The sequence below is a fragment of the Protopterus annectens genome, chromosome 6.part0 (genome assembly GCF_019279795.1).
Source record: "Protopterus annectens isolate FY-2018-M chromosome 6.part0, PAN1.0, whole genome shotgun sequence".
NCBI classification, from domain to species: domain Eukaryota; kingdom Metazoa; phylum Chordata; order Ceratodontiformes; family Protopteridae; genus Protopterus; species Protopterus annectens.
The window spans coordinates 1,320,017,424-1,320,044,154 of NC_056737.1; the positions used below are offsets into that span (position 1 = coordinate 1,320,017,424).

A 26,731-nucleotide genomic window follows, 5' to 3' on the forward strand; every position below is an offset into this window, starting at 1 on the left:
CTACTAAACTGTATCCAACATGGGTTCAGTCCCCACCACAATACATCCACTGCATTACTCTCATTCACCCGGACAGTTGCTGAGGCCCATGACAATAACATGCTTATCTCCTGTTTATTCCTTGATGTCTCTAAGGCTTTTGATATGGTTTCCCCACTCTAAACTTCTAAATAAACTGTCAGAACTCAACATCTCCAGCTCTTCTGTAAATTGGTTCTCCAGCGACCTCTCTAATAGGCAACAATCTGTTCGCTGGCAAACCATCTTTTCTCCCTTTCTTCCAGTCAACATAGGAGTTTCTCGGGGATCTATCCTGGGCCCCCTCTTATTTAACATTTTCATAAATGAACTACATACTGCCTGTACAAGCTCTACTCTACTACAATATGTTGACGATTCCACACTCGTTTCCGATCTGTTAGCACTCACTCAAAATACCTTCTCATCCATTGAAACTTGGCTCTCCAATAACCAGTTGATATTAAATCCTAAAGAAAACGAAACTTCTTTTCTTTCCTAAAACACTGGCACATCACAAATCCTCCTTTATCTCCTCACACATCGGCGTTTCGAAAAAATCTACTGACAATCATTAGCGGACCGGAGTTCAGCTGTGGCGACTCCTTACCGGGAAAAAGCCAAAAGATAAACAACAACAACAATACCATTATTAAATCTGAACCACATATTAAGCTACTGGGCACCATTATAGACGATGAACAAAAATCTGACATCCAAATCCAACAGTGCATGAAGAAAACTCATAACCACAAGAAAATCAGCCCCAGCATGAACAAACACCAGTCCAATAAAATGTACTGGTGCAGGATACTGATTGTTCCATGGCATAAAGAAGACTCACCAGAAACTTGGACTTCTGTACAGAAACTAGAAATTCCTTACACAAACCACCGAACTATCCCTGGTCCAATCACTACTCCTACGTAGTCTACTTACTAACATCTAATTTACTATACTGTCCAAACTGACCCAAACATACAGTAAAACACCAGATTTGAAGCTAATCTTACCCACAACACCCATCACTGTCTAGCCCTAAAAAAGCTTCACTGGCCTGAATTTTCTCATCAACTACATATCACACACTCTATTCTCTGTAACCCCTCTTCCTGTCCCTCTCTCTCCAACCTAGTATCTTACTACACCCCACTCAGCACCTCCATCCAACTGAAAAAACTCTCCTTGATGTCTACAAGCCCAAAAAGAACATAGGAAAATCCCTTTACAAGTACACAATAGCACATATCTGGAACAACACTCCCCCTTAGTATAAGAAATATCTCCCAACAACACCACTTTAAAAGGGAGTTAAAACTGCATCTACCAAATACCTTGACCTCTTCATGCCAAGCCTCTACATGACGTACTGATTATACTTCTGAAGCACACTGAGAGAACTTAACTTCTCTACTTTTGTATAAACACATATAGCCTTTTTTACATTGTATTTGTTCAAAGTAGGAATGTTCTATTACTTTGAGTCTTAGTGTTGTCTGATTAATATTTATGTTCCTTGTGTTACGTGAATGTACCATTATTTGATTGTATATCCATCGAATATATGTATATATTACCAAATTCTGTTTATCGAATGCATGTATATATTACCAAATTTTGTTTTTACATATATATATATATATATATATATATATATATATATATATATATATATCTCGACCCTTGGATCGGCTGGACCAACACGGTTAACAAATGTCAAATAAAAATAAAATAATAAAAATAACCTATGAACAACCCATTTTCTATGTTCGTCTGGAATGGCAACAGCACCACTCCAAATCCATTCTCATTTCTTAAAAATCAAGTACTTCATTTTGACTTAAATGTGTGTGTCATGCAAAAGATGAGGCTAAGAATGCACTTTATTGTGTTCTTTAAAGAAATGTAACGCGTGCAGAGTATGTTCTTAAAGAAGAAATGCAAGTTTTTGTGGCAGACCCTAGGCAGGTGGACCCCTACCCCAAGCCAGTGGGCTCCAGGCGACTGCCTAGGTGGCCTAATGCTGGCTCCAGCTCTGATTGTAGGGTACTACTAATCTTCATAATAAAGCTGAAGAAGGCCTTCTAATGATCTTTTGAACTGGCTACAATCCTAAGTTCAGGATTAGCTTTACATTTCCAAAAGGTAAACTTGAGAAACTTACCAGTTTTAAATCCCTTTTATAACTATGAAGTGGGCATCTTTTAGTGATATTCAGGAGATTTTTCTTACTATAAAGTTTGTTAATTCAGAAATTCTCACTTACCCGTTGTGGAGGATTAAGCCTAAGAGAGGATGAGGACCACCTTGGGGCTGTCCTATGGTGGAGGTCTGGTGAACAGAGTCCCGTGACAGCTCCAGTGTATCAGGCTTTCACTGGCCCCTCTGCTTTGATGTACCAGTGGAAGCAAGGTTTGTTAATTTAGTCTACTTTTTTTTATTTTGCTTTATTTAATTTATAAAAAGAGAGTGAGCAGGTAGTTCCCTAAGAGTATGGGACAAGCTGTCCAGCTATGCTAGTTTGTTAGATTGTCTTTGTTGGTTGAACAGTCCATTGCTGAAGACTCGTTCGGAGTAACTTTTTGTTTCAACTGGAGTTTCTTGAGATGAGAATCTCCAGTTGAAACAAAAAGTTGCTCTGAACGAAGTATGTATGTATGCTCCTACCCTTTTCTAAAGATCCTATTTCCAGTTATTTTAGCTGTGTTGCTATGTTTACTACCTCTAGTACAGATGGTTTAGACTTTGATTTCAATTTTCTAGTAATTGTTTTTTTGGGAGCCACCAGAATTGAACTCATCAAGGGCTTACTATGTTTAGGTATTTCCAATTTTGTGTGACAGCTCAAAAATTATTTCCCTAGCTACACCAATTTGCTCACCCAGTGTATCTGACAGAGTAGTCTGCAGGGAATTTTTAAAGTCTGCTAGCTCATTACACTCCCAAACATATGTTCCCAATTACCTCTTTCTTCCCCATCACACCTCCAATATTTCCAATCTACCCAAGGAAAAATTATTTGGAGTCTGCTTTGGGGTATAAAGTTACCTATGCAAACACTTCCAAGCAAAGATCCTAAATCTTCTAGATGTTGGATATTTGTGGGCCATGCATAGGTTCATAGTTGTGTACTAGGCTAATGGCTCTGGAGCCTTTACAAGCCTAGCCCATAGTATTACCCTGGCATCGTGCCACCTAACCTTAGTTCCCAGTGCCTCTGTCGAGTAGAGTCACTGGAGTGATCCACGGGGTGAATTTTCTATTTCCCATCCACTTGTCAAGATTTGTCTTGAAGAGGGCCAGTGAGGCGCTCTGCTTGACATGTATGGGAAGTCTATTCCATAGCATGGGCAGTCTCTGAGGTATGAACCTGTTCCTACAACTTGTTCTGTTGATTGTGGTAATGAAGTTTGAGGTCTCTGGAGCATGTAGTATGGAGGGATTGGGATTTCTTTAGATCTAGCATTTCTAACAGAGCTGGGTTATACATGGCTTTGTAAGTCAATCAGAGATCGTCTCTAAGCAGGCGATATGAGACAGAGAATAGTTGGTGTTTTTAGTCTCCATGAAGGACAAGTGTTTAAGGCCTAGGATCCTCTTTGTGAGGTACTTTTGCGGCCTGTCCAGTTGTTGCAGGTGTCTAGTGAGGTACATGCCAAATGGGGCATTGTACTTGATGAGTGGCCTAATGAGGGAAGAGTAGAGGGGGAGACAATGACCTATTTCTTCCTGGATGCAAAACCCTTAGTAATGAGATGTGCTACATAGAAGGATTTTCTGGCCACAGTGGCAGTGAAGTGCTCAAAAGAGAGGTTTCTGTCAACCTGTGTTCCTAGATCTCTTATAATGCCTTCTGTGTTCAGTGGACTACCATCGATGTAGTAATTCATGGGAACCATGTTTTTCCCAAAGAGGATGACGACACATTTTTTTGGCATTGAGGTTAAGGCCATGGTTCTGACACCAGTCGTTGATCTCGGTGAGACCTTTCTGTAAGATGTCAACATCACTTGGGGAGTTAATTATGGCACCCAACTTGCAATCATCTGTGAACTTTGTAAGCCAGAGTCCCTTTGTTTTGGCCTGGACTTCAGAGAAATGGATACCAAACAGGAGGGGACCCAGGAACAAACCCTGTGGGACTCCACTCGTGACTGATCGGCAGTCTGAATTGGAGTCTGCTACTTTCACACTGTGATTTCTATCTGTGAACCAGTTTGCAACCCACCTAGTGATATTGGGGTTGATGCTTACCTTAGTGAGTTTTTCTATGATTCCTGAGTGGTGAATGGTATCAAAGGCCTTGGCCAGATCAAGGTAGGCTGTTTGGACCACCTTACCTTCATCCACAGCTCTGGTGACTGACTCAAAGAAGTCGACCAAGTGGAGCAGGCATGATCTACCCTTCACAAAACTAAACTGTGTGGGATCCAGAGTTTGGAGATTCCCTATATCCTTGTTTATTAGGTTCATAATTATGCATTCCATAGCTTTGCATTATCAGACTCATCAGGCTAATGGGGCGATACTTCCAGGGTCTGTAGTCCTTCCTCCTTTGTGGAGAGGGATGACTGCAGCAGTGCACCATTCAGTAGGGACAAAGCCTGAGGTGAGGCTGTGATTGAACAGGGCACATAGGTGAGGTTCCAGTTCACTCTGTAGCTCATGTAGAATACAGCCAGGAATGTTGTTAGGTCCCATAGAAGCTGTATTCTTGGCCTTGGACAGTGCTGTTTTAACCTGTGCAGAAGTAATACTGGGTACCTGGCAATCTACTGGTATTGATAGGCCCTTTGGTGTGGGAGAGAGTGGTGAAGTTGGCACTGAATCAGTCAGCCAGTATATTGGCAATATCTGCTGACTCTGTATAGGCGGTGCCATTGTGCAATATCTCAGAGCAAATCTGGGTATTGCAGTGGAGATTCTTTGTATAACTATAGAAGGCCTTGTGGTTGTCTTTATTATCTGCTGCAATTCTCTTTTCATAGCTAGCTTTAGAGGATTTGATGAGGGATCTCAACTTTTTGTTGAGGATAAGGGAGTTTTTCCAGTCTTGGGACTTCACCTTATTCCGCACGAATTTCTTCCAATCCTTTCAGATTAGCTTCCTGTTTTTGGAGGAGAGCATATTGGTTCTGTTGGGTATGGCGAGATCCATGCATTTGTTTACGTGTTTGTACAGGGCATTAGTGTAGGATTCAGCGGTCATGCAGCTGTTCTCCAATTGCATGGGTGCCGTGAAGTTAGCCACCTCTGTTTTTAGGAGACCAAATTTAGATTTGGAGAAGTTTTTCACAGTGGTTACCTTTGCGGGGGGGGGGTGGATTTACAAGTGATTAGTTTGTGGTCGGATCTAACCAGGGAGGAGTTGATTATTGGTATAGAGCATTGGTTGCCAATGTTAGTAATGACCAGGTCAAGGATGTTGCTACCTCTAGCGAGGGTAAGAATGAGCTGGTCCAGAGCATTGGAATTAATGAATTCCAGGAAACGTTGGGCAAGTGAATTGGTACAAGAGTAGTTTTCCCAGTAAATGGAGGGGTAGGTGAAGTCACCCAGTATGAGAGTGTTAGGTTGGACCCTGATATTCTCCAGGGTGCTTAGGAACATGGAGTGCGAGTCTTGGGACATGGTTGGGGACTTATAGGAGGCTACGACCTGAATCGCTGTCTTACCCAATGTTAGCTGCACCTGAAGTATCTCTGATGCATTATGTTGGGCTACCCGTCTGGAGGTGTGCACATCCAATATGAATATGGAAACACCACCGCCTTTGGAGCTTCGGTCCAAGTTCTGAGGCCGAAAGGTGTGGAATTAGTTATTGCCTGGTAGTGCAGGGGTGCTTTCTGCTGCCTTGAACCAGGTCTCTGTTAAAGCACAAATGTCTATGTCCTCCATTTAAGGAGTGCTTCGAGTGAGTGCATTTGGAGATTTCATCTTCTGGCATTGAGCAGCATGACCCCCAGATTGCATTTGTTTGTAGCTGTTACAGTTTTAATTTGGTCTTTGGAACACTGCGTAAAAAAGGCACTATAAGGGTTGGCAAGAGCCTTGGCCAGTATCTGGAAGCCAGGGGTGACTGATGCAGGCAGTCTCTGGCAAAGCATCAAGGTCTGTCAATCATATCATCCCAGGCAGAAAAATACTGGATCCCCTTAGAATGACACCAGAAACTTAGCCAATTGTTGAAATTAATCATTTTCTGTTGGTACTATGGTATCATTCTGGGTGATGGTAAGAGGCTGCTCAGGGCTAGGGTCATACTCGCTTGGGCTACATAATCCAAGAGCTCCTCCATGTCTCTTCATGTAGTCCAGGGAGGTACATCTCAGGTCATTTAAACCCACATGTACAATGACAGAGTTCATATTTGTACCTGTTGTTGAGGGACCTGAGTGCGTGGGTTATGTGGCAGATCCTGGCACCTGACAGGCAGCTGACTTGTTACTTTCTCCTTATTCAACCTAGTGAGTGGGACATCAGTGTGCCTCACTATCAAATCACCTATGACTAATAAGTTCGGCATGCTGTTTTGCCTTAGGGGCCTTGGTTGAGTGACACACTGTTTAGGAGGGTTATGTGTCTCATGATTAGTGTTGTGTTGTGGTGATCGAGTGGGTTTTTGCCTTGGAGGTCTCTGCTGTTTGGGTAGATTTTTATTGAGAGCCTCCATGAAGGTGGGTGTGTGGTTTGTGTTTTTAGGTAAAGGCAATGCTGGTGTGTGTACTGGAGGGCTATGTGTTCCATGTGGTGTGGCGCAAGTGTTGACCTTCTCGACCAGATATTCTGGTCTTGGCTGGAGAGTGCGTGGCTTCCAGTTGGGATATATAAGTGCATCTCTCACAAATCTGAGTATTGGGAGGTAAGAGGAGAGGGTTATCAGTGTACATGAAGCAGTTGCTACATTGCCTCAGGATGCCCAAGTACACCAGGTTAGTAGGAGAAAGCAGAGGGAACTGACCTTTAGACATGCCTGTAGGGGTGGGCATTAATAGTAAGTACTGGAGTTTCCTTGTAGAATGTTTAGTGCTGGTATCTCTTTTGTGTGCTACAATAATTGCTACAAGACGTCTGGTAAAACTGCTAGACTAATAAGCTAGTAAAAGCGCAGGAGAGGAGATCTCAAGCTTGCAAACAGCCTAGGATACAGCAAATCTGTATCTGGACTACACTAGTTACATACTCATAGTATATACATATATCCTTCCATTGTTTCTTTGTGAATTGCTTATCCAATCTCTCTTTCCAATACTTTCTAATATCCTCTAATTCCTGAAGTTATCATGCAGTATTTTATATGCCCTACTAATACTTCCTTTTATACAGCAGCTTCTGTTCTAGATTCTATTGCTTTAGGATATCCCTATTTCTTTCTCGTTGTGCCTGTACTCTGTTATCAGTCCTTGTTAGGGAAAGCAATATCTAACCTGTAGTCCAAATGAATTCTTGGCCTCTTCCCATTCTATTAACTTTCCCTGTCTAATTATTTGCTCCTAATACCTTGGTTCCTTTGCCAGTTTTCAACAGCAAATTCCAGCCCCCTTGGCTGTTCTCCATACCCCTAATTACAATCATCCCAATTGGCATAACCTCCTTTTCTTTATTCCAGTGTTATAGTTCTTAAAATACTTTCTGCTACTTTGAGTATAATATTCTGTATAGTTGTTATTCTCCTTAAGGACCTGCATCCAAAATCCCAGTTTCTCCTTGTTTCTTGAGTTCCACCCCCCATTAATTCATCATCCCTTTCTACTTTGACTTATAGCTCTGTGCTTGTGCTATGTATAGCAGCTGTAAATGTGGAGTTCTAAAATACCCATTCAAACCAGGTAATCCCAGACCACCTTGTTCTTATTGGAAGGATCAACTCATCCTACTTAACTCTTGCCCTCTTACCCTGCCAAATAAAAGCAGTCAGCTGTTTATTAATTGCTATTCATAACTTCTCCTGTAGCTGGTAAACCTATGCCTGACCTGTGTATAAAACTAAAGGGACTAAAAACATTTTCACTGCTTGTATCTTGCTATCCACATCCATAAAACAGAGCTTCAGATTCTCAATTTTTGTATTATCTTTTGTTTAGTCTCTTCCCATAGCCTTAGTTGCCATAATAGAATCCTTTTTAATTCATACTCCCAAGTACTTAATTTTATCATAAAAATGGGTATTGCTGAACCAATTTGTGTGTAGTTACATAGTTTGCAGCCATTGCCTTTGTTTTATCTTACATTAATTTTGTATTCCACAAAGACTTGAAACTATCTCAGAATGTTCCACAACACTGAAATGTCCTTTTCTGGTTTTGTCCGGTATAAAATAATGTCTGCGAATAAAGCCAATTTTTCTTGACTACCATACCAGTTATAGCCTTGAATGTCTGAGTGTCTGTTTTCACAAATCACATCACAAATCTGAGTATTGGGAGGTAAGAGGAGAGGGTTATCAGTGTACATGAAGCAGTTGCTACATTGCCTCAGGATGCCCAAGTACACCAGGTTAGTAGGAGAAAGCAGAGGGAACTGACCTTTAGACATGCCTGTAGGGGTGGGCATTAATAGTAAGTACTGGAGTTTCCTTGTAGAATGTTTAGTGCTGGTATCTCTTTTGTGTGCTACAATAATTGCTACAAGACGTCTGGTAAAACTGCTAGACTAATAAGCTAGTAAAAGCGCAGGAGAGGAGATCTCAAGCTTGCAAACAGCCTAGGATACAGCAAATCTGTATCTGGACTACACTAGTTACATACTCATAGTATATACATATATCCTTCCATTGTTTCTTTGTGAATTGCTTATCCAATCTCTCTTTCCAATACTTTCTAATATCCTCTAATTCCTGAAGTTATCATGCAGTATTTTATATGCCCTACTAATACTTCCTTTTATACAGCAGCTTCTGTTCTAGATTCTATTGCTTTAGGATATCCCTATTTCTTTCTCGTTGTGCCTGTACTCTGTTATCAGTCCTTGTTAGGGAAAGCAATATCTAACCTGTAGTCCAAATGAATTCTTGGCCTCTTCCCATTCTATTAACTTTCCCTGTCTAATTATTTGCTCCTAATACCTTGGTTCCTTTGCCAGTTTTCAACAGCAAATTCCAGCCCCCTTGGCTGTTCTCCGTACCCCTAATTACAATCATCCCAATTGGCATAACCTCCTTTTCTTTATTCCAGTGTTATAGTTCTTAAAATACTTTCTGCTACTTTGAGTATAATATTCTGTATAGTTGTTATTCTCCTTAAGGACCTGCATCCAAAATCCCAGTTTCTCCTTGTTTCTTGAGTTCCACCCCCCATTAATTCATCATCCCTTTCTACTTTGACTTATAGCTCTGTGCTTGTGCTATGTATAGCAGCTGTAAATGTGGAGTTCTAAAATACCCATTCAAACCAGGTAATCCCAGACCACCTTGTTCTTATTGGAAGGATCAACTCATCCTACTTAACTCTTGCCCTCTTACCCTGCCAAATAAAAGCAGTCAGCTGTTTATTAATTGCTATTCATAACTTCTCCTGTAGCTGGTAAACCTATGCCTGACCTGTGTATAAAACTAAAGGGACTAAAAACATTTTCACTGCTTGTATCTTGCTATCCACATCCATAAAACAGAGCTTCAGATTCTCAATTTTTGTATTATCTTTTGTTTAGTCTCTTCCCATAGCCTTAGTTGCCATAATAGAATCCTTTTTAATTCATACTCCCAAGTACTTAATTTTATCATAAAAATGGGTATTGCTGAACCAATTTGTGTGTAGTTACATAGTTTGCAGCCATTGCCTTTGTTTTATCTTACATTAATTTTGTATTCCACAAAGACTTGAAACTATCTCAGAATGTTCCACAACACTGAAATGTCCTTTTCTGGTTTTGTCCGGTATAAAATAATGTCTGCGAATAAAGCCAATTTTTCTTGACTACCATACCAGTTATAGCCTTGAATGTCTGAGTGTCTGTTTTTCTTTGTCAGTGGTTCTAAATGTAATGCAAATAAAAGGAATACAGGACACCCCTGCCTGGTTCCTCTACTCAAACAGAACTCATCAGAGAGCCTCCTAACCAACCTTATAAGTTTTTAGAGAATGCAAATGCTTCCACTGACCTTCTCCTAAAAATTCCAGCCATCTCTAGCAGATGTTTTCTCTGCATCAAAACCCCCAACAACAGTGTTTATTTTTTACATTCTGCTTCTTTCTGGATCAACATTGTTCTGTTAATATTGTCAAGCTTTTGCTTCCTCTCCAGAAAACCATATTGACCCATATCTGTCAATTTTGGCATCAAATTTGCCATTGGTTTAGCCATTATAGATGTACATGTTTTGTAAGCATGGTTAAGAATTGAAATGAGCCTTTATGAACCATCGATGCCATGGGACTTCGCCATCTTTAGATATTACAGCCACCACCTCTTTATTCCAGGATGTTGATGATTCTCCTTCTTTTAAAATACTGTTAAACAAAACCTTCCAGATCATTATCAGATGTTCTTCATCTCACATTGCTGCAGTCCTAACACTTGGGTAGTCCGCTGTCCCAGTCGGCCCGAATACCAAAGTATAAGGCTGACGTCGGTCAAGGCGCATTTGTCTGACATCAGGACGTCAGGGTACAAATGCGCATGACCGACGCCATATCCTCAGTCTTTTTTGCCGCATGGTCCGATGCAGAAGCAGTATTGCGAGTGCAGGTTGGCGTTCTGAAATTTTCTGAAGTCGGAGTTTCAGACCGAATCAAAGTTGGCTAAGTACCCCGTTGGGGAATATTTTGTTTTTTTCTTGCCTCAGTATTTAACCGGATGTCAGAAAAGTGAATAACTGTATTTCTTGTGGGAAACAGATACCTCATAGAGATTACCATACATTGTGTATACCTTGCTTAGGGCCTGAGCACGACGTTGTTGGCTGTCGCTCTTGTGCTAGATTTAACAAACGCACTATTAAGAGAAGATTAGATTGTGCCAGGTTAGTTTTTGGAAAGCGTTGTAATTACAACATGCCGTCGGATGCTCCGACGCCTGCCTAAAAAGCGCAAAGACAAAGCAGCGAAGTCTAGGGTAGAAGAACCGTCTGTCCCGGACGTCGGTTCTTTAGAGGGCTCGGTGGAGCCGGTGGTTCTACCAGAAGTTCCTTTGGATTCTCAGGGAGAGACTTTACTGTTACAAGATGTGTCCTCTCAGGAGGTAGGCCAAGCTGAAGGGGCTTCTCAGGTAACTGTTCTCCCCTCCCTTCCTAAGGTGGTTAGGCCCTCCCCTTCTGTTTCCAAGGCTCCTTCTAGAGGCCGGCCAGGGTTAACTTCAGTGTAGGTCTCCCTTAGTTCTTCAGGGTCTCTGCCTAAGAAACATATGCTTAAAATGGCAGAAGATTTGATTACTATGATTAGAGGTTCTTTACCCCCCCCTGATAAGAGGCCTAGGGTGGAACCTGAGCTTGAGAGTTTTGAGCAGTGTTCGGAGGCTTCTGTGTCTTCGGCTGAAGACTTGCAGGAGTATCCTCCTTATTCTGATTCTGATGTAGATGACTCTACACCTTCGGCTTCTCCTCCTGAGGATTTTTCTTTTTCAGAGACTCTTCATTCCATGAGGGAGCATTTTAAATGGGAAGGTCAAGATTTCTCTGATTCTAGGAAAAGGCTTAGGGAATTTTTGTTTCTACCCCAGCATAGGCCTTTAGCTATACCTCCTGTTCTGGATGTGGTAGAGGATGTTTTTGCAGAGGCTTCCCTGAACCCTGATTCTTTGCCTCCTGCCCCAGTTAAACCGGACAGGTATAGAGTGCCTGAAGCTCATAAGTATCTTTTTAAGAGTCCTAGGGCAGACACAGAAACTGTTTCTCAGGGCCCTAAAGGGGTTAAGGCTTCTGTTGTTAAAAATCCTGTTCCTTCTGATAAGGAGGCAAGGGCTTTGGATAGATGGGGGAAAAAGGTGTATACTTCTTCCACTTTAGCCATGAGGGCTTTGAATTGCCAGTTTCACATGTTGAAATACCAAAATTATCTCCTTTCACAATTGAAGTCTAAGGTAGATGCTCTGGCGGAAGGTATTGAGTGTAAAGAATTGCAGGATTTGGTTCATGTTTCTGAACAGGTGGGTAAGCATTCCTTGCAATGTGGTTTTGATGCTGTACAGGCCTCTTCGAGGGTGGCAGCCACTGGTTCTGTTCTTCGCAGGCACGCCTGGCTGAGGGATCAGAATTTAGCTGAACATGTAAAGACAAGGATTTTAGATGCTCCTTTACAATCTGATGTGTTGTTTGGTGCGCCTGTGGAAACAGTTTTAAAGAAAATGGAGGACAAGGCTAAGTCTATGCAGACTGTTAAAGATTTTTGCAGGTTCAGCCTCCAAAGTTTAGTAGAAATTGGCCTACTAAGGGGTGGACTTATCCTTCTTATGATTCTCAGTCTAGGGGTAGATCTAGACGTGGTAGGGGCAGAGCTCAAGGTTCTTTTAGGCCTAGAACAGGCAGTTCGCCTGCCCAGTCTTCTGGTGAGGGCAGGGGTCAGTCCTTTCGTAAGCAGACCCAATGACTTGCCTTTTCAACTGCCAGAGCCTTCTCGTCTGGCAGCACCTTTGGGAGGAAGGCTGGCACTTTTCAAAGAAAATTGGAGTGTTATTACCCAAGACAGATGGGTATTGGATATCGCTCACCACGGTTACAGGTTTTATTTCCATACCTTGCCTCCATTCAAAGGCATGCCAGACATTCCTCCTATACAAAGAAAAGAGGCTCACAAGCAAATTTCTCTGTTGCTCCAGATAGGGGCCATTCAGCCGGTTCCTGTGCCAGAAAGGGGCCTAGGATTTTATTCTCGCCTGTTCCTAGTAACAAAAGCAGGGAACACGTGGAGACCAATTTTGGATTTGTCTATCCTCAACACTTATTTGGACATTCCCAAGTTCAAAATGTTGACGTTACAACAGCTTTTACCTCTGCTGGGCAAAGATCACTGGATGGTAACTTTAGATCTCAAGGAGGCTTACCTTCATGTGCCTATCAGACTCAGTTGCAGGAAGTATCTGCGTTTCTGAGCTGGAAATTCACATTATCAGTTCTCTGCATTGCCCTTTGGCTTATCTACTGCGCCCAGAGTATTCACAAAAGTTCTGGCTCCAGTTGTAGCTTTTTCAGGCTAAAAGGAATACAAATCTATCCTTACTTGGACGACTGTCTGATTCTGGCTCAAGAAAAGGACGAGCTTCTTCAGCATCTGGAATATGTGATAGCAGTGCTAAGATGCCTGGGGTATTCTGTGAACGAAATAAAGTCCAGTCTAGTACCCTCTCAAGACATGTGCTTTCTGGGTGTGAGACTGAATACAGCAGCCCAGATGGCCTTTTAACCCGGACAAACAAAAGAGTCTATCCCTTTACTTCCATCAACTATCTCATCAGTCCGTGCTGACTGCAAAGACAGTCCTTCAAGCATTAGGGTTCATGGCATCTTGTATTCTGGTGCTTCCCAATGCCAAACTGCATATGAGGAAGCTGCAATGGTATCTGAAAAATGTATGGACACAGCACTGCCAGGATTTGGACACTGTCATTCCAATAATACCTTGCATTCAAAAGGAATTTTTGTGGTGGGCTCAGGAATGTCACCTAAACAAGGGACTCTCTGTGACCCGGCCAGAGGCGAGTCAGATTCTAACGACAGATGCCTCAGACATAGCTTGGGGAGCTCATCTGAATGGAAAGTGGATACAAGACAAGTGGCCTGCCAGACTACAGCATCTACATATCAACATGAAGGAGATGTTAGCAGTCCAGTTTGCATTAATGGCTTTCAAGGAGTTACTTCTTCCAGGGCAGGTGTTGATTCTAACAGACAACACTACTGTCATGTGGTACATCAACAAGCAAGGGGGAACACATTCTTATCCTCTATGCAGGCAAGCAATGATTTTGTGGGAGACTGCGCTCAGCTTGCAGCTAAATCTACAGGCAAGGTTTCTGCCAGGAGCACAGAACTCCTTAGCAGATGTGTTAAGCAGGCAAATCATGGATCCCCACGAGTGGAAACTGGATCTTCATGTATTTCAACAATTGACAGTGTCCTGGGGAACTCCAGACATAGATCTGTTCGCTTCTCCACTAAACCACCAGCTGCCAAAGTTTTGCACGAAAAGGTTTCATCACACAGCTTGGAAAGTGGATGCTCTTTCGTTCAGTTGGGAAAATCTTCATGTGTATGCCTTTCCACCTCTGCCTCTCCTCCCAAAGGTACTCCTAAAGGTCAGTCAAGACAAGCCAAGGATGATTTTGATAGCTCCAGATTGGCCTCTGCAACACTGGTACCCATTACTGAGGAATCTGGTAAGGAAGCCTCCATGGCCTTTACCTTTAATTCCACACCTTTTGTCTTAGAGGGACGGTCATCTCCTCAATGTCAAGCTTCACTCTCTTCATCTAACAGCCTGGCATATTCTGTTTTGAACCACAGCAGGTCTCAACTTCCTCAACAAGTTTTGAATGTGATTATGGAAGCCAGAAGGCCTAGTACACGTAAAGTGTATGCAGAAAAATGGAAGAGATTTTTATTTTGGAGTGCAGCAAAGGATTTGGATGTTTCTGAGCTTAATTTGTGTGTGGCTCTTCAATATCTTACTGAGTTATTGGACAAAGGTTTGTCTTTCTCTTCCATTAAGATTCATGCTGCAGCAATTTCAGCTCACTATGATTGTGACCCACCATTGTTTTCTCATCCTTTGTTCAAGCAATTTCTTAGAGGGGCAAAGAATATAAGACCCCCACGTAGAGCTCCTACTCCTGCTTGGGACCTCAATTTTGTGTTGGAGAAACTTACTCTACAACCTTTTGAGCCTGCGGCTACTGCTGAATTGAAATACTTGTCATGGAAGACTGCTTTTTAGTTGGCCATTACTTCTGCAAGAAGGGTTTCTGAATTGCAGGCCCTTATGGCGGTTGAGCCTTTTTTGATTTTTCATAAGGATAGGGTATCATTACGTACTAATCCTTCATTTATGCCTAAGGTGGTTTCTAGTGTGGCTTTAAACCAAACTATTCATTTGCCTACTTTTTATGCAAATCCCCAAAATAAGGGGGAAAAGAGTTTGCACACTTTAGATGTACACAGGCAGTTGCGTTATTATTTAAGCAGGACTAGGGATTTTAGGCAGTCTCAGCAGTTTTGTTTCTTTTGCTTTGAGTTCCCAGGGCAAGCCTGTGTCAAAACAAACTATATCTAAGTGGATTGGGTTTTGCATTGCATTCTGTTATTCCCATCATGGCAAGGAGATTCCAGCTGGGATTAGGCCTCATTCCACGAGGGCTACTGCCACTTCAACAGCATTTCTAAGGGGTGGCAACTATGATATTTTGGAGGCAGCTACTTGGAGTTCAGTGCATACTTTCTCCAAGCATTACCACCTTCCTCTCTATTCTAAATCCAGGGCTGGTTTTGCCACTGCTGTGTTGCAGGGCATTTTGGCAGCTCCTGCTTCATTATAGTTTAGCCATCCTCCCTTACCTCTGCTTTGGGATTCTACCCAAGTGTTAGGACTGCAGCAATGTGAGATGAAGAACATAGTACAGTTTTGTACCTACCATAAATGTAGATGTTCAAGATCCACATTGCTGCAGTCCAATTTACCTCCCTCCTTCCCTCTGTGTTTAGGGGTGGTTGTGTGGGTGGGGTTTCTATTTTGTAAATTTGTATATATTGTACATATATTAGGTACAGGAGTGTTTGGTGTTTTTGGTTTTGGCCTTATCTTTTAGGGTCTTCTGACATCTGGGGCAAGAAAAGACTGAGGGTATGGCGTCGGTCATGCGCATTTGTACCCTGACGTCCTGATGTCAGACAAATGCGCCTTGACCGACGTCAGCCTTATACTTTGGTATTCGGGCCGACTGGGACAGCGGACTACCCAAGTGTTAGGACTGCAGCAATGTGGATCTTCGAACATCTACATTTATGGTAGGTACAAAACTGTACTTTTCTTCCTTTCTAGCTTCCAAAGCTCCACAGGAATAGCAGCTGTTCCCGGAGACTTTCCTGCAGATTGGTTATGTATCACCATTTTTATCTAATCTCCTATCTTAATTGCTATTCATTGAGCCTAATCTACCTCCATCCTTGGCATATTTAAATCTTCTATAAATATTTTCATGTGTGCTTTTTTTTGATTTCCACATTCCTCTGTTTTATACAGATTCTCATAAAATTTCTGAAATATTTCTAATACCTCTATAAGATCTCTGGTTATTTCCCTTGTTATAGGCTCCCTAAGCTTGGTAGCAAGCTTTCTATTTTCTGTTGCCTGAGCCATTGTGCTAAAAGCTCTTGTGCTCTTTGTAATACCACATTTATTCATTAATCTCAGAGTTGTTGGTTTTCCTCTTGTTGGTCTCCATCTCGCAGTCCAGTCTCTAACATACTGCTGGTTCTTCTGGTCAACTCCTGTGTATTTTTCTCTCCCATACATTTTCCTTTGGAACATGATTGGAAAAGGTTTAACTGGCATAGTCTCTATGACGTTTACTATCAGAAGAATAAAAAGCAGAGTCCAATTCTGTTTGATAACTCACTTTTTGTTGGACAAACTTTTGTATGTCCTCCTTAGCATGTTCTGTATCAGAAAGTAACTTTGACCCTCCAGGAAAAAAATATTCTGATTTATAGCTGGAATACAGCAGTTTGAATCTCATGCCTGCTTCTCAATATTCCCTGATTAATGGAATACATTTATGCTTCTTCCGCCTGTTGTACAGTGGGTAGTCATTTTCCACAAACACTTGACTGTCTCCAACTTTTAGTACTTTTGTCGTTCTGCCACAGTTTTGTTATAATCAACTCCTCCTACTGTTAAGGTTGCAGTTTTACTATTAAAGGTCTTGGCTGCTTTCTCATGGTCGGGTTTGGAGCATACACACAATGTACCCTTTCAGTTGGCAATTCCTGTTAACAACTCCTGTTGTGGAGTGCCAGTCCAATTTCTTGTTTGTGCTTTCTTAAAATTAATACAGTTGCTCCTTCCAGTTTCTCTGGCACAGCAGAAAATCTCAGTTTTTTCCCTACGTGTTCTGTCCTCTAATTCTACAATCTTTGAAACATCTCTTAAGCAGTCTTTATACTCAGCTAGCCTTCTCTTCATTTCACCCACTGATTTTTGCAGTTTTTTCAGCCCATCTGGATATCTGTTAAAGCTTCTTCCAGTTTTCTCCAGCCTTTTGTTATTTGAGTTGATATACTCTTTGTGTTTCATTTATTTTAATCAACTCTGAGCACATTTGACTTACTTTTTTCCTCTAGATTACTGGAAGTAAAGTCTTGTACCAAAAGTGGAGCTTGAACTGTTTTTTGCTGAACAGCTGCAGGATTCTTCCCAGTTAGTATTCTCTTCTCATCTTTTGTGACTGATTTTCTTTCAGCTTCTCTGAATTTCTTCTTTGCTGACATCCAGGTAATGCACTTACTAGCCAGTGACTGCAATTTACCCAAAAAGACAAATTTATTGGCTCTCTTTCCGAGTTTTTATTTTTACACTGGGAAAGCTGAAATTAATCTGCTAGTCAGTGTGCAGCCATCTTGGAAGTCTCCTGCCAGTACTGAATGTTATGGCTTAACTACTGTTGAAATATTTAGTAAAACATTGGATATCATTGTCACCTCATTGACACAGAGCAGTGGAGTGATGACTGCATCAGAAATGGCCTGGATTTGATTAATGGTCCTGGGCACTTGACCCAGTCAGGAAAGAGTAGGAAAGTACTGACTTCATCATTCAAGAGTGCCCTAGATATACATATAGGTAGGGATAGATAGATGTGTATGTGTGTGTGTGTGTATAGTTATGTTTGTGTATGTGTACACACACACACACACACACATAATGTGTCCACATGTTTCTTTTAAAGTATTCAGGAAGTTAAAGATGGAAAAAAAATTGTGCAAAATAAAGTTAACTTCATTGACTTCAAATGTGTCAATAATGCTGTGACAACTGAAGCCTTGACATACTGTTTAAGAATGTAAACACTTCAAAGTTCACAAAAGAGTGTGATATGATTTCTAATTTAGTGTACCATATCTTGAATTGATTCAAACTGGTTGAGCTTGAACTGTAACACTGGAGTATCTCCCGAATGTATATTCACAGCAGTGTCAGGATCAGTTTCATAGGTGATTACCAAACTAACGACTCCATTGGGAATTGTTAAGCCTAGTTCTCCTTCCCAAATGTGAGAATCAAACCCCTCTACCTTATGTCTAAAGGGTAAATACCTTAACTATTATGTCAATCTCTGACAACTGCCTGATTTCTCAAGTATTTATACTGAGATTGAGAAACACACTACCTTGGGAAGGTATCAGTGCTTTCTCTGTCTCAGAACATTGAGGGTAGCACTTTGGAATTCTGATAGGTGAGCAATCGGACTTTACCCACACTCTACTGTTTAACTGAATGATTTATATTTCTGAAATGTGTATGACCCTTGTTGTTTCAGATCACTGTGGCATTTGTTACTTTTTCCACATTAAGACCCAAATCCATCTTTATTTTTTCTCTTTCTCCTTGATGCAATTATGTCTGATTCTTCAAGGCTCTGTCACAATAGAATATATGTGCTACTTTTCTTTCGGCAGTTAAATAGCATTTCAATAACACCAAACAAAGTAATCCATGATGCCACTTTGTTTCTGCACTGTCTTCAGAATATTACTACCTCATGAATAAATGTATTGAAGAATCTGTTCCCTTTCACCCCAAGAATTGATACATTTAATAGTAAGCTCATATGATAAAACTCTTGTATAAATCAACTATAGAAAAAAAAAAAAGAAAAAAGTGTGATTCTAAAAATAGTCCCGCTTTCTCAATGTATGTCACTAAAAGCAATTTCAAAGATGCTTAGGTATACACTTCAGGAAATGCAAATCCAACCATTTACTTAATTGCCCATCAGTACCAAGGATAATACAATGCTTGCTTCAGTAACTTGTCTCCAATGTCATATCTCATACCAACCCAGAAATCACAGCTTATATCATCCTGGCTGATAAATGCAGCTCCAATTTCATGTCTTACACACATATCCTATTGTCACCCCCCCCCCATCAATTTCTCCCTTTACTATTCTAGCAGTAATCACCCTATAACAAGTCGTTCGAGCACTTTCCAAAACTATGAACACTACTACTTACAAATCAGCACATAGCTCAACCCCTTCTAAATCTTTTTAACCTTGGTGTGCCCCTTAGGCTGTGTACCTGGAGTTTGGAGAAATGCCACAGTTGCACCTCCCCACAAGAGTACCCTTGACTAACCCTAGTAGTTCTAGGTCTGTTAGTATTATAAGTGTTATCCATAAATCTATGGAAGGTATTATTGTTGAACCAATTAGCAGTGACATAAATAACAAGAATTCCCAGATCCTAATCTGTGTAAATTTGTTAAAGGCAAGTCATATCCACTCAACCTAATAGACGTCTGTGAGTGTATCACAGAAGTCATAGATAAGGCCAGAACTGTTCACACTGCCAACCTTGACCTTGTCAAGACCTTTGCCTCTGTGATACCCATGTGAGGAATTATGTCACATTTCAGTCTAACATTAACCCTTATGTTGTCTGCTCAATTTAATAATGTAACGGTATATCTTCCCGTCACACAAATGTCTCGAAGCAGTGCATGTACTCAGCAGTGGCTTATGATCTGACTGCACTGCAACCAATTTATCATAGATAGAGTGAAGAAATTACTGACAAAATCTATGGCTGACATTTTGGTATCTTTTTATGCATGGCATACATGAGAAGTAGTCAAAGCTTTTAAGCCATGTAGAACTAATTTATCTTCTTGTAGTAGTAATGCCCTTATTGACTATACCACCCAGATGAAGTATAACTAGTTTCAAGCTGACATAAAATTTCGAAGTAGGTGCCTATGCAACTAGCTTTTTAACATCTCAAGATGTCTAGCTTATTCCTACAACCACATGCACAAGTAACTTTGTAAGTAGTACTGTTTACAGTAAGTTTGGAATGTACTTGGAAAATGTTGCACCATGCAAATAATTCAAATAAGCGTTGACACAGCATGGAATTTCTCCATGTTTACTACAGCATGGACCTTGTAAGAGGTTTGTTTAAGGTATTCAAAAGTCAAAACATGATGGATATACTTGGATAGACATAGAAATATGACACTTTGTTAGTAGCTCCCCACATTAGAAGATCCATCAGTTATATTGATTATTCTTTCTAGTCCTTCAGCAATTTCATTCACTGATGCTTAATTCAAAGGAATCCTAGGAATTTTATCTACCCGGAAGGGTGTTAAATGTGTAAAGCTTCATACTAGTTTCATAGCCAAAACCCTTTGTTAGCATCAAGAGTAAAGAAGAACATATACATGTTTGCAACAACTTAATTTGTGTGAATGGGATAACACTCCCTTTTAATTCAGTTTTGAGCATCTTTACGTACTTTAATTTTGTGTTGCTGCGTAAATCATCAAGGTTTTCACTTTTCACTTATTTTATTAATTTATTTGTATTTGTTTATTGGGTTAGAACAGTGATCTCTATGGACCTTTTTCAGATGCAGCCTGGCAGTATTGTCTGGTTAAGTAATGTGCTCAGAGTCACACAGGCAGTGGAGGCTAAGGGAATCGAACCCTGAAACATTGGACTACAGGAAACAGCTTAACAGTTATAAGTTGCATCCTTGCACTATGGTTCCTACCGAGCCCTAATTTCAAGTGCTATTAGGACTCTTCTCTGTGCATAAATAACTGGTATCACGTTAGGTGAAATCATAATACAGTACTCCCTTGGCAGATCGTCTAAAGCAGTGAATAAGTCAGAATGACTGCAAAATGGCATGAGCATACTTGACCCTCAGTGGACTACCAATGATGATAGTCATATGGATAAATTTGTTAACAGTATCAGCACTTTCAAATGTTTTCAAAACTCTGCTGCTAAGAGAAGTATGCATACTGTCATTGCTTCTTGCTCTGATGTTCTGTTTACAATTGTAAGCATCTCTGTAACTTTTTCCTCTGCCTTGCTAACCCTTAGTGTTATAGTGTGTGTTGTATTTCCAACCACGTTGTATTCTTTCATATCTAGTATGTAATGCTTACATGTCTGACTGCTAGCCATATTTATGCTGTTGTCTGCAGAAGCTCGTAAATTATTTTGTAACTTTTGCAGTATGAATGTAATAAGTGTCTCAAAGCTGATGCACAATGAATATCATACCATATACAAGCAAAATGGGACTGATCAGTTTTGTTAAATACGTGTGGCACAGCTTTTTGAATAAAGATGTTTATTTATTGTCCCTAAGGTTGCATGATACTGAACTGCATATATTTAGAAGTGAGGGATGTAAGGGACCATGCTCCCTGCAGAAATGTTTTCTGAATATTATAAAACATTGCTAATAATCACGCCAACAAACATCACACTGGAAATTCTTTAAATTAAGTCAACAAAGTCAGTGATGTTGACTTAAGAATTTCCAGTGTGATGTTTGTTGGTGTGATTATTAGCAATAGATCACCTCACAAGCATTATGACCGGACCGGAGTTCCGCTGTGGCAACCGCTAACCGGGAAAAGCCGAAAAGACAAACAAACATAAATCGTTATTCTTGGACACTAGCCACTTGTATTGTACTTTGCCTTTAAAAATACAGCTACACTTTAATCACTGTGTGCAATACAGATATGTTTCATATAAGCCACGTGTGTTCTCATAACAGTGGTGGTTCATTTTCATGCCATTCGAGACCGTATGTTTTATCCCAGAAGTTTACACAGTTGTTAATTCATGCTGTGTTACAGTGGTCTGACAGGGGAAATAGCCGATAACTTGTTTCCTATCATCACCCAACCCCACCATTTAATGTATGTTAAAAATGGATGTGTCATTGTGTTGATTACTATAATTTTTCTAAGGTATTCAGTAATGTAGCACCGTGGCATAGTTATTTATGACCAAACTCAATATATTCTGTCTTTTCCACAAAGGCAGGTATACAGTTACACAGGTTTATGGGCAGGAACTTGAACAGAAAGGCAGTAGAGTGCACTTTGAAATGCTTACATGATGCATCTTCTCTCTGTTTCTGTGTAATAGTACCTCACCTTCTTCATGTAGTGAGATACTGGCTTCTGAATGATAATTGATATTTATCAGCATGGTCATAAAGCTAAACACAGCAATGTAATCACAGTACTTTTTTCCTTGTTTAGGTCCACTGCCTGCAGAAGGCGTTGTAATGACAAGTGCAGGGACTGGGACTCTGAGCTGTGATCATGTCATACACATGGTAGGACCTACTAAACTGCCTGGAGTTACTTCTCAAGTGGAAAAAGTTTTGCAGGAGTGTGAGAAGAATCAAATTGATACCATCTCATTTCCAGCAATAGGGACAGGTAAAGAAAACCAAAAATATTCTAATTTCTATACTGTTTGTGTACTATTTTATTGAAGTTGAAAATAAGTCAAAATAAAGCTTCTTGTCAGAAGCACATGACCCATTTTTGAAAGCAACTGCTCAAAAAAACCCCGAAAAAACTGTAGTACAACTATAGTGAAATTTCAAAATGCTGCGTAATGCAACCATATCAGTTTTGCAGGGGGTTTCAGCCACTGTACTTGATATATGGGACTATAGCCCTATAGAGAGAGAAGTATGTATAGATACGTTCTTCTATTCTCATGTTGCAGTATTGTTAACATGAGGGATTCACTGCCAAAATTAGTCCCGACGTTCAGCCAGTATAAAAAAAGACTTTAACCACTGCAAGGTACATGATTGCATGCAGGCCAACAGCTGCTGTCTGCCATAAAAATGACATCCACACGTACTATCTTCAGAACTTCTCTGCTGCCAGTCTGAATGCCATTTGTCTGTCTGCTACCCCAAGTTTGCTGAATACAGGAGTTTCAGATAAGTGCCCTGTTGAGGGTTTTCTTTTTATTTTGCTACTGCTTTGTTGCTGTGAGGTTACATAGGTTCATAGGTAGGTACTAGGCTATCTGCCCATGGGCCTACATAAGCCTAGCCAACAAGGATCCCTGGTTTACGCCACCCAAGAAAGTTATTTTCCTGTGCCACTGTCGAGCAGAGACGCAAGTGATCCCCGGGGTGTATTTCCTATTTCCCATCCACTCATCAAGATCTTTCTTGAAGAGTGCTAATGAAGAACTTTGCTTGACATAGATGGGTAGCCTGTTCCAGAGTATGGGAAGTCTCTGGGACAGGAATCTATCCCTCCAGCATGTCCTGTTTATTGTGGTGACAAGGTTTAGGTCCCTAGAGGGTGTAGCTCGGAGGGATTGGGATTTCTTTAGGTGTAGCATGTCCAACAGCTCTGGTTTTGACATAGCTTTATATGTTAGACAGAGATCACCTCGGAGTAGGCGATATACTGCGGAGTAAAGCTGGAGTTTTTTGAGGTGGTCAGAGCAGGTCATTTGAGGCCAGTAATCCTCTTTGTGAAGTATTTCTGTGGCCTTTTCCAGCTGCTGCAGATGTCTTGTGAGGTACATTCCAAAAGGGGCGTTGTACTCTATAATGGGTCTAATGGGTGACGAGTAGAGGGGAACAATGACCTCTTTTTTCCTGGATGAGAACCCTTTTATGATGAAGTGTGCCACATAGAAGGACTTCCTGACTACTGTGGCGATGTGACTTATCAAAGGAGAGACTACTGTCCACCTGGGTCCCAAGGTCTCTTATCATGCATTCAGTGTTACGTAGATTGCTGCCTATGTTGTAGTTCATGGGTACAGAGTTTTTACCAAAGGGGATGACACTGCACTTTTTGACATTGAGCTTGAGGCCATGGCTCTGACACCAGGCATCTGTCTCAGAGAGCCCCTTCTGTAGGATGTCCACATCATTTGGGGACTTGACTATGGTTCCAAGTTTGCAGTCATCTGCGAACTTAGTTAGCCAGAGGCCTTCTGTGTTAGCCTGTACTTCAAAGAAGTAGATACCAAACAGGAGAGGTCCCAGGACGGAACCCTGTGGTACTCCACTTGTCACTGCTTTGAGGTCAGATTTGGAGTCTGCAACTTTTACAGTGTGGGTTCTGTCAGTGAGACAGTTGGCAAACCCATCTTGTGATGTAGGGATTTATACCTAGTTTAGTGAGTTTAGCTATAATTCCAGAATGGGGGATGATGTCGAAAGCCTTGGCAAGGTCAAGATAGGCTGCGTGAACCACCTTACCCTCATCCACTGCTTTGGTGACTGCCTCAAAGAAGTCGATCAGGTTCAGGAGGCATGATCTGCCTTTCACAAACCCGAACTGGGTGGGATCCACACTTTGGAGGTTACCAATGTCTTTGTTTGAGTTCTATGATGATACTTTCCATGGCCTTGCAGACCATGCTCATCAGGCTAATAGGTCAATAGTTCCCGGGATCAGTGGTGGCTCCCCCTTTGTGGAGCTGGGATAACTGTTGCTGTGCGCCATTCATTGGGCACAAAGCCTGATGTGAGGCTATTATTGAACATGGTGGGGAGCGAGTTCGTTCTGAATTTCATGGAAAATGCAGCCTGGGATGTTGTCTGGTCCCATGGATGCTGTGTTTTTGGCTTTAGAGAGTGCAGCTTTTACCTGTGTAGTTGTGATTACAGGGACTCTGCATTCTTCCTGTATAGATATGGGCCCTTTAGGGGGTGAGAGGGGGGTAAAGTTAGCACTGACCCGATCTGCCAGGATGTTGGCAATATCAGTTGGTTCTGTAATTTTCTTGCCTTTGTGCTGTAACTCGGAGCAGATCTGGGTTTTGCCATCTAGATTCTTGACCTAGCTATAGAATGCTTTGTGGTTGTCCTTGGATTTAGTGGCAATTATGTTTTCGTAGCTAGTTTTGGAGGATGTTATAAGGGATCTCAGCTTCTTACTGAGGCTGACCAAGGAGCTCCTCCACTCATGGGATTTTACTCTCTTTTGCAACAGTTTCCTCCTTCTGTTGTACAGTTTGTTTATGGCAGGGGACCACCAGATTGGCTTCCTTTTTTTGGAGGATAGCATCTTGGTTCTGTTTGGGATAGCGCGATCCATGCACTCATGCAAGTGCTTATAGAGTGCATTTGTGTAGGATTCAGCAGTTGTAACTGTATTGCCCATCTGCATGGGTGTCATGAAGTTCACCACTTCTATCTTAAGAAACATGAAGTTGACTTTGGAGAAATTTTTTATTGTGGTTTCCTTAATGGGGGATGGGGGCGGGATGTGGATATCAAGGGTGATAAGCTTATGGTCGGATCGGACCAACGAGGAGTTGACTTCAGGTGTGGAGCACCAGTCACTCATGTTGGTAATGACTAGGTGTAGGATATTGTTGCCCCTGGTGAGGGTGTGGATAAGTTGATCTAGGGCATTGGAGTTTATGAATTCCAGAAAGCGTTGAGCTAAGGAATTGGTACACGAGTAGTTTTCTCAGTTGATGGTGGGGTAGTTGAAGTCACCCATTATTAGGATGTTTGGTTGAACCCTAATATTTTCCAGTACATCAAGAAAAGAGGAGTGGGAATCCTGGGGCATGGTGGAGGATCTGTAGCAAGCTACAATTTGGGTTGCAGTTTTGCCCAGAGTTAGTTGCACTTGGATAATCTCGGATGCATTATGCTGAGCAACTAGCCTGGAGGTGTGGATATCCTTAATGAATATGGACACACCTCCACCTTTGGTGTTTCGGTCCAGGTTACATGGCCGAAATGTGTGGTATGAGTTATAGCCTGGTAGTGCAGGGGTGCTGTCTGGAGCCTTGAACCAGGTCTCAGTCACTGCACAGATATCGATTTTCTCCATTTTAAGGAGTGCCTCGAGTGAGTGCATTTTGAGATTTAGACTTCTAGCACTGAGTAGCACTACCCTCAGTTTTTACTTGCCTGTTCCTGTTATGGTGGTGAATTTATTTGAACCCTGCCTAAAAAAGGCACTATATGGGCAGCAAGAGCCTTAGCCAGTATCCAGAATCCCAGGAGCGACAGGTGCAGGCCATCTGTGGCAAAGCATCGTGGTCTGTCGACCATGTCATCCCAAGCAGACAGATACTGGATCCCCTTAGAATGACACCAGAAGCTTAGCCAATTGTTGAAGTCAATCATTTTGTCCTTGTACTGTGGTATCATTCTGGGCGATGGCAGAATGCTACTCAGGGCTAGGGTCATACCTGGGCTACAAGATCGGAGAGCTCTTCCATGTCTCTCTTCATGTAGTCCAGGGAGGTACGTATCAGGTCATTTACACCAACATGGACAATGACAGAGTCATATTTGCACTTGTTGTGGCATGACCTGAGTGCGTGGGTTATGTGGCGGATCCTGGCACCTGACAGGCAGCTGACAGTAACCTTCTCCTTGTCTAGCCTGGTAAGTGGGACATCAGTTTGCCTGACTATAGTGTCACCTATGACTAGTGTGTTGGGTACGTTGTTTTGCCTTATTGGCTGTGGTTGAGTAGCACACTGAGTCTGTGGGCTATGTGTCATTTGGGTTGTGTTGGGGGATGGAGGTTGCTTGCCTTTCTACTTTGGAGGCCTCTGTTAATTAGACATGTCATCCAAAAGGGACAAATGCCAGTGTGGAAGACAAATTCCACATAGACAGCCATGATCAGTGTTCCTTCTGCTTAGAACCCAACCACGACCATAAGTCTTGCCCTATATGTTAAGTTTTAATAGCTAAGACCTTACATAACCACCTTTCCATCGGAGACTGAAA

The 26,731-nt window shown here is 41.5% G+C and overlaps 1 protein-coding gene across 1 annotated transcript in view; it reads left to right on the forward strand.

The window, feature by feature from the left end:
* The window catches only part of LOC122804788 (protein mono-ADP-ribosyltransferase PARP14-like), a gene marked incomplete in the record, with an annotated part of 1,493,437 nt that overhangs the window by 776,837 nt on the left and 689,869 nt on the right, over positions 1–26,731 (forward strand). The window contains 1 exon segment of the mRNA XM_044074882.1: positions 22,239–22,421. Coding sequence (XP_043930817.1) covers positions 22,239–22,421 — 183 coding nt within the window.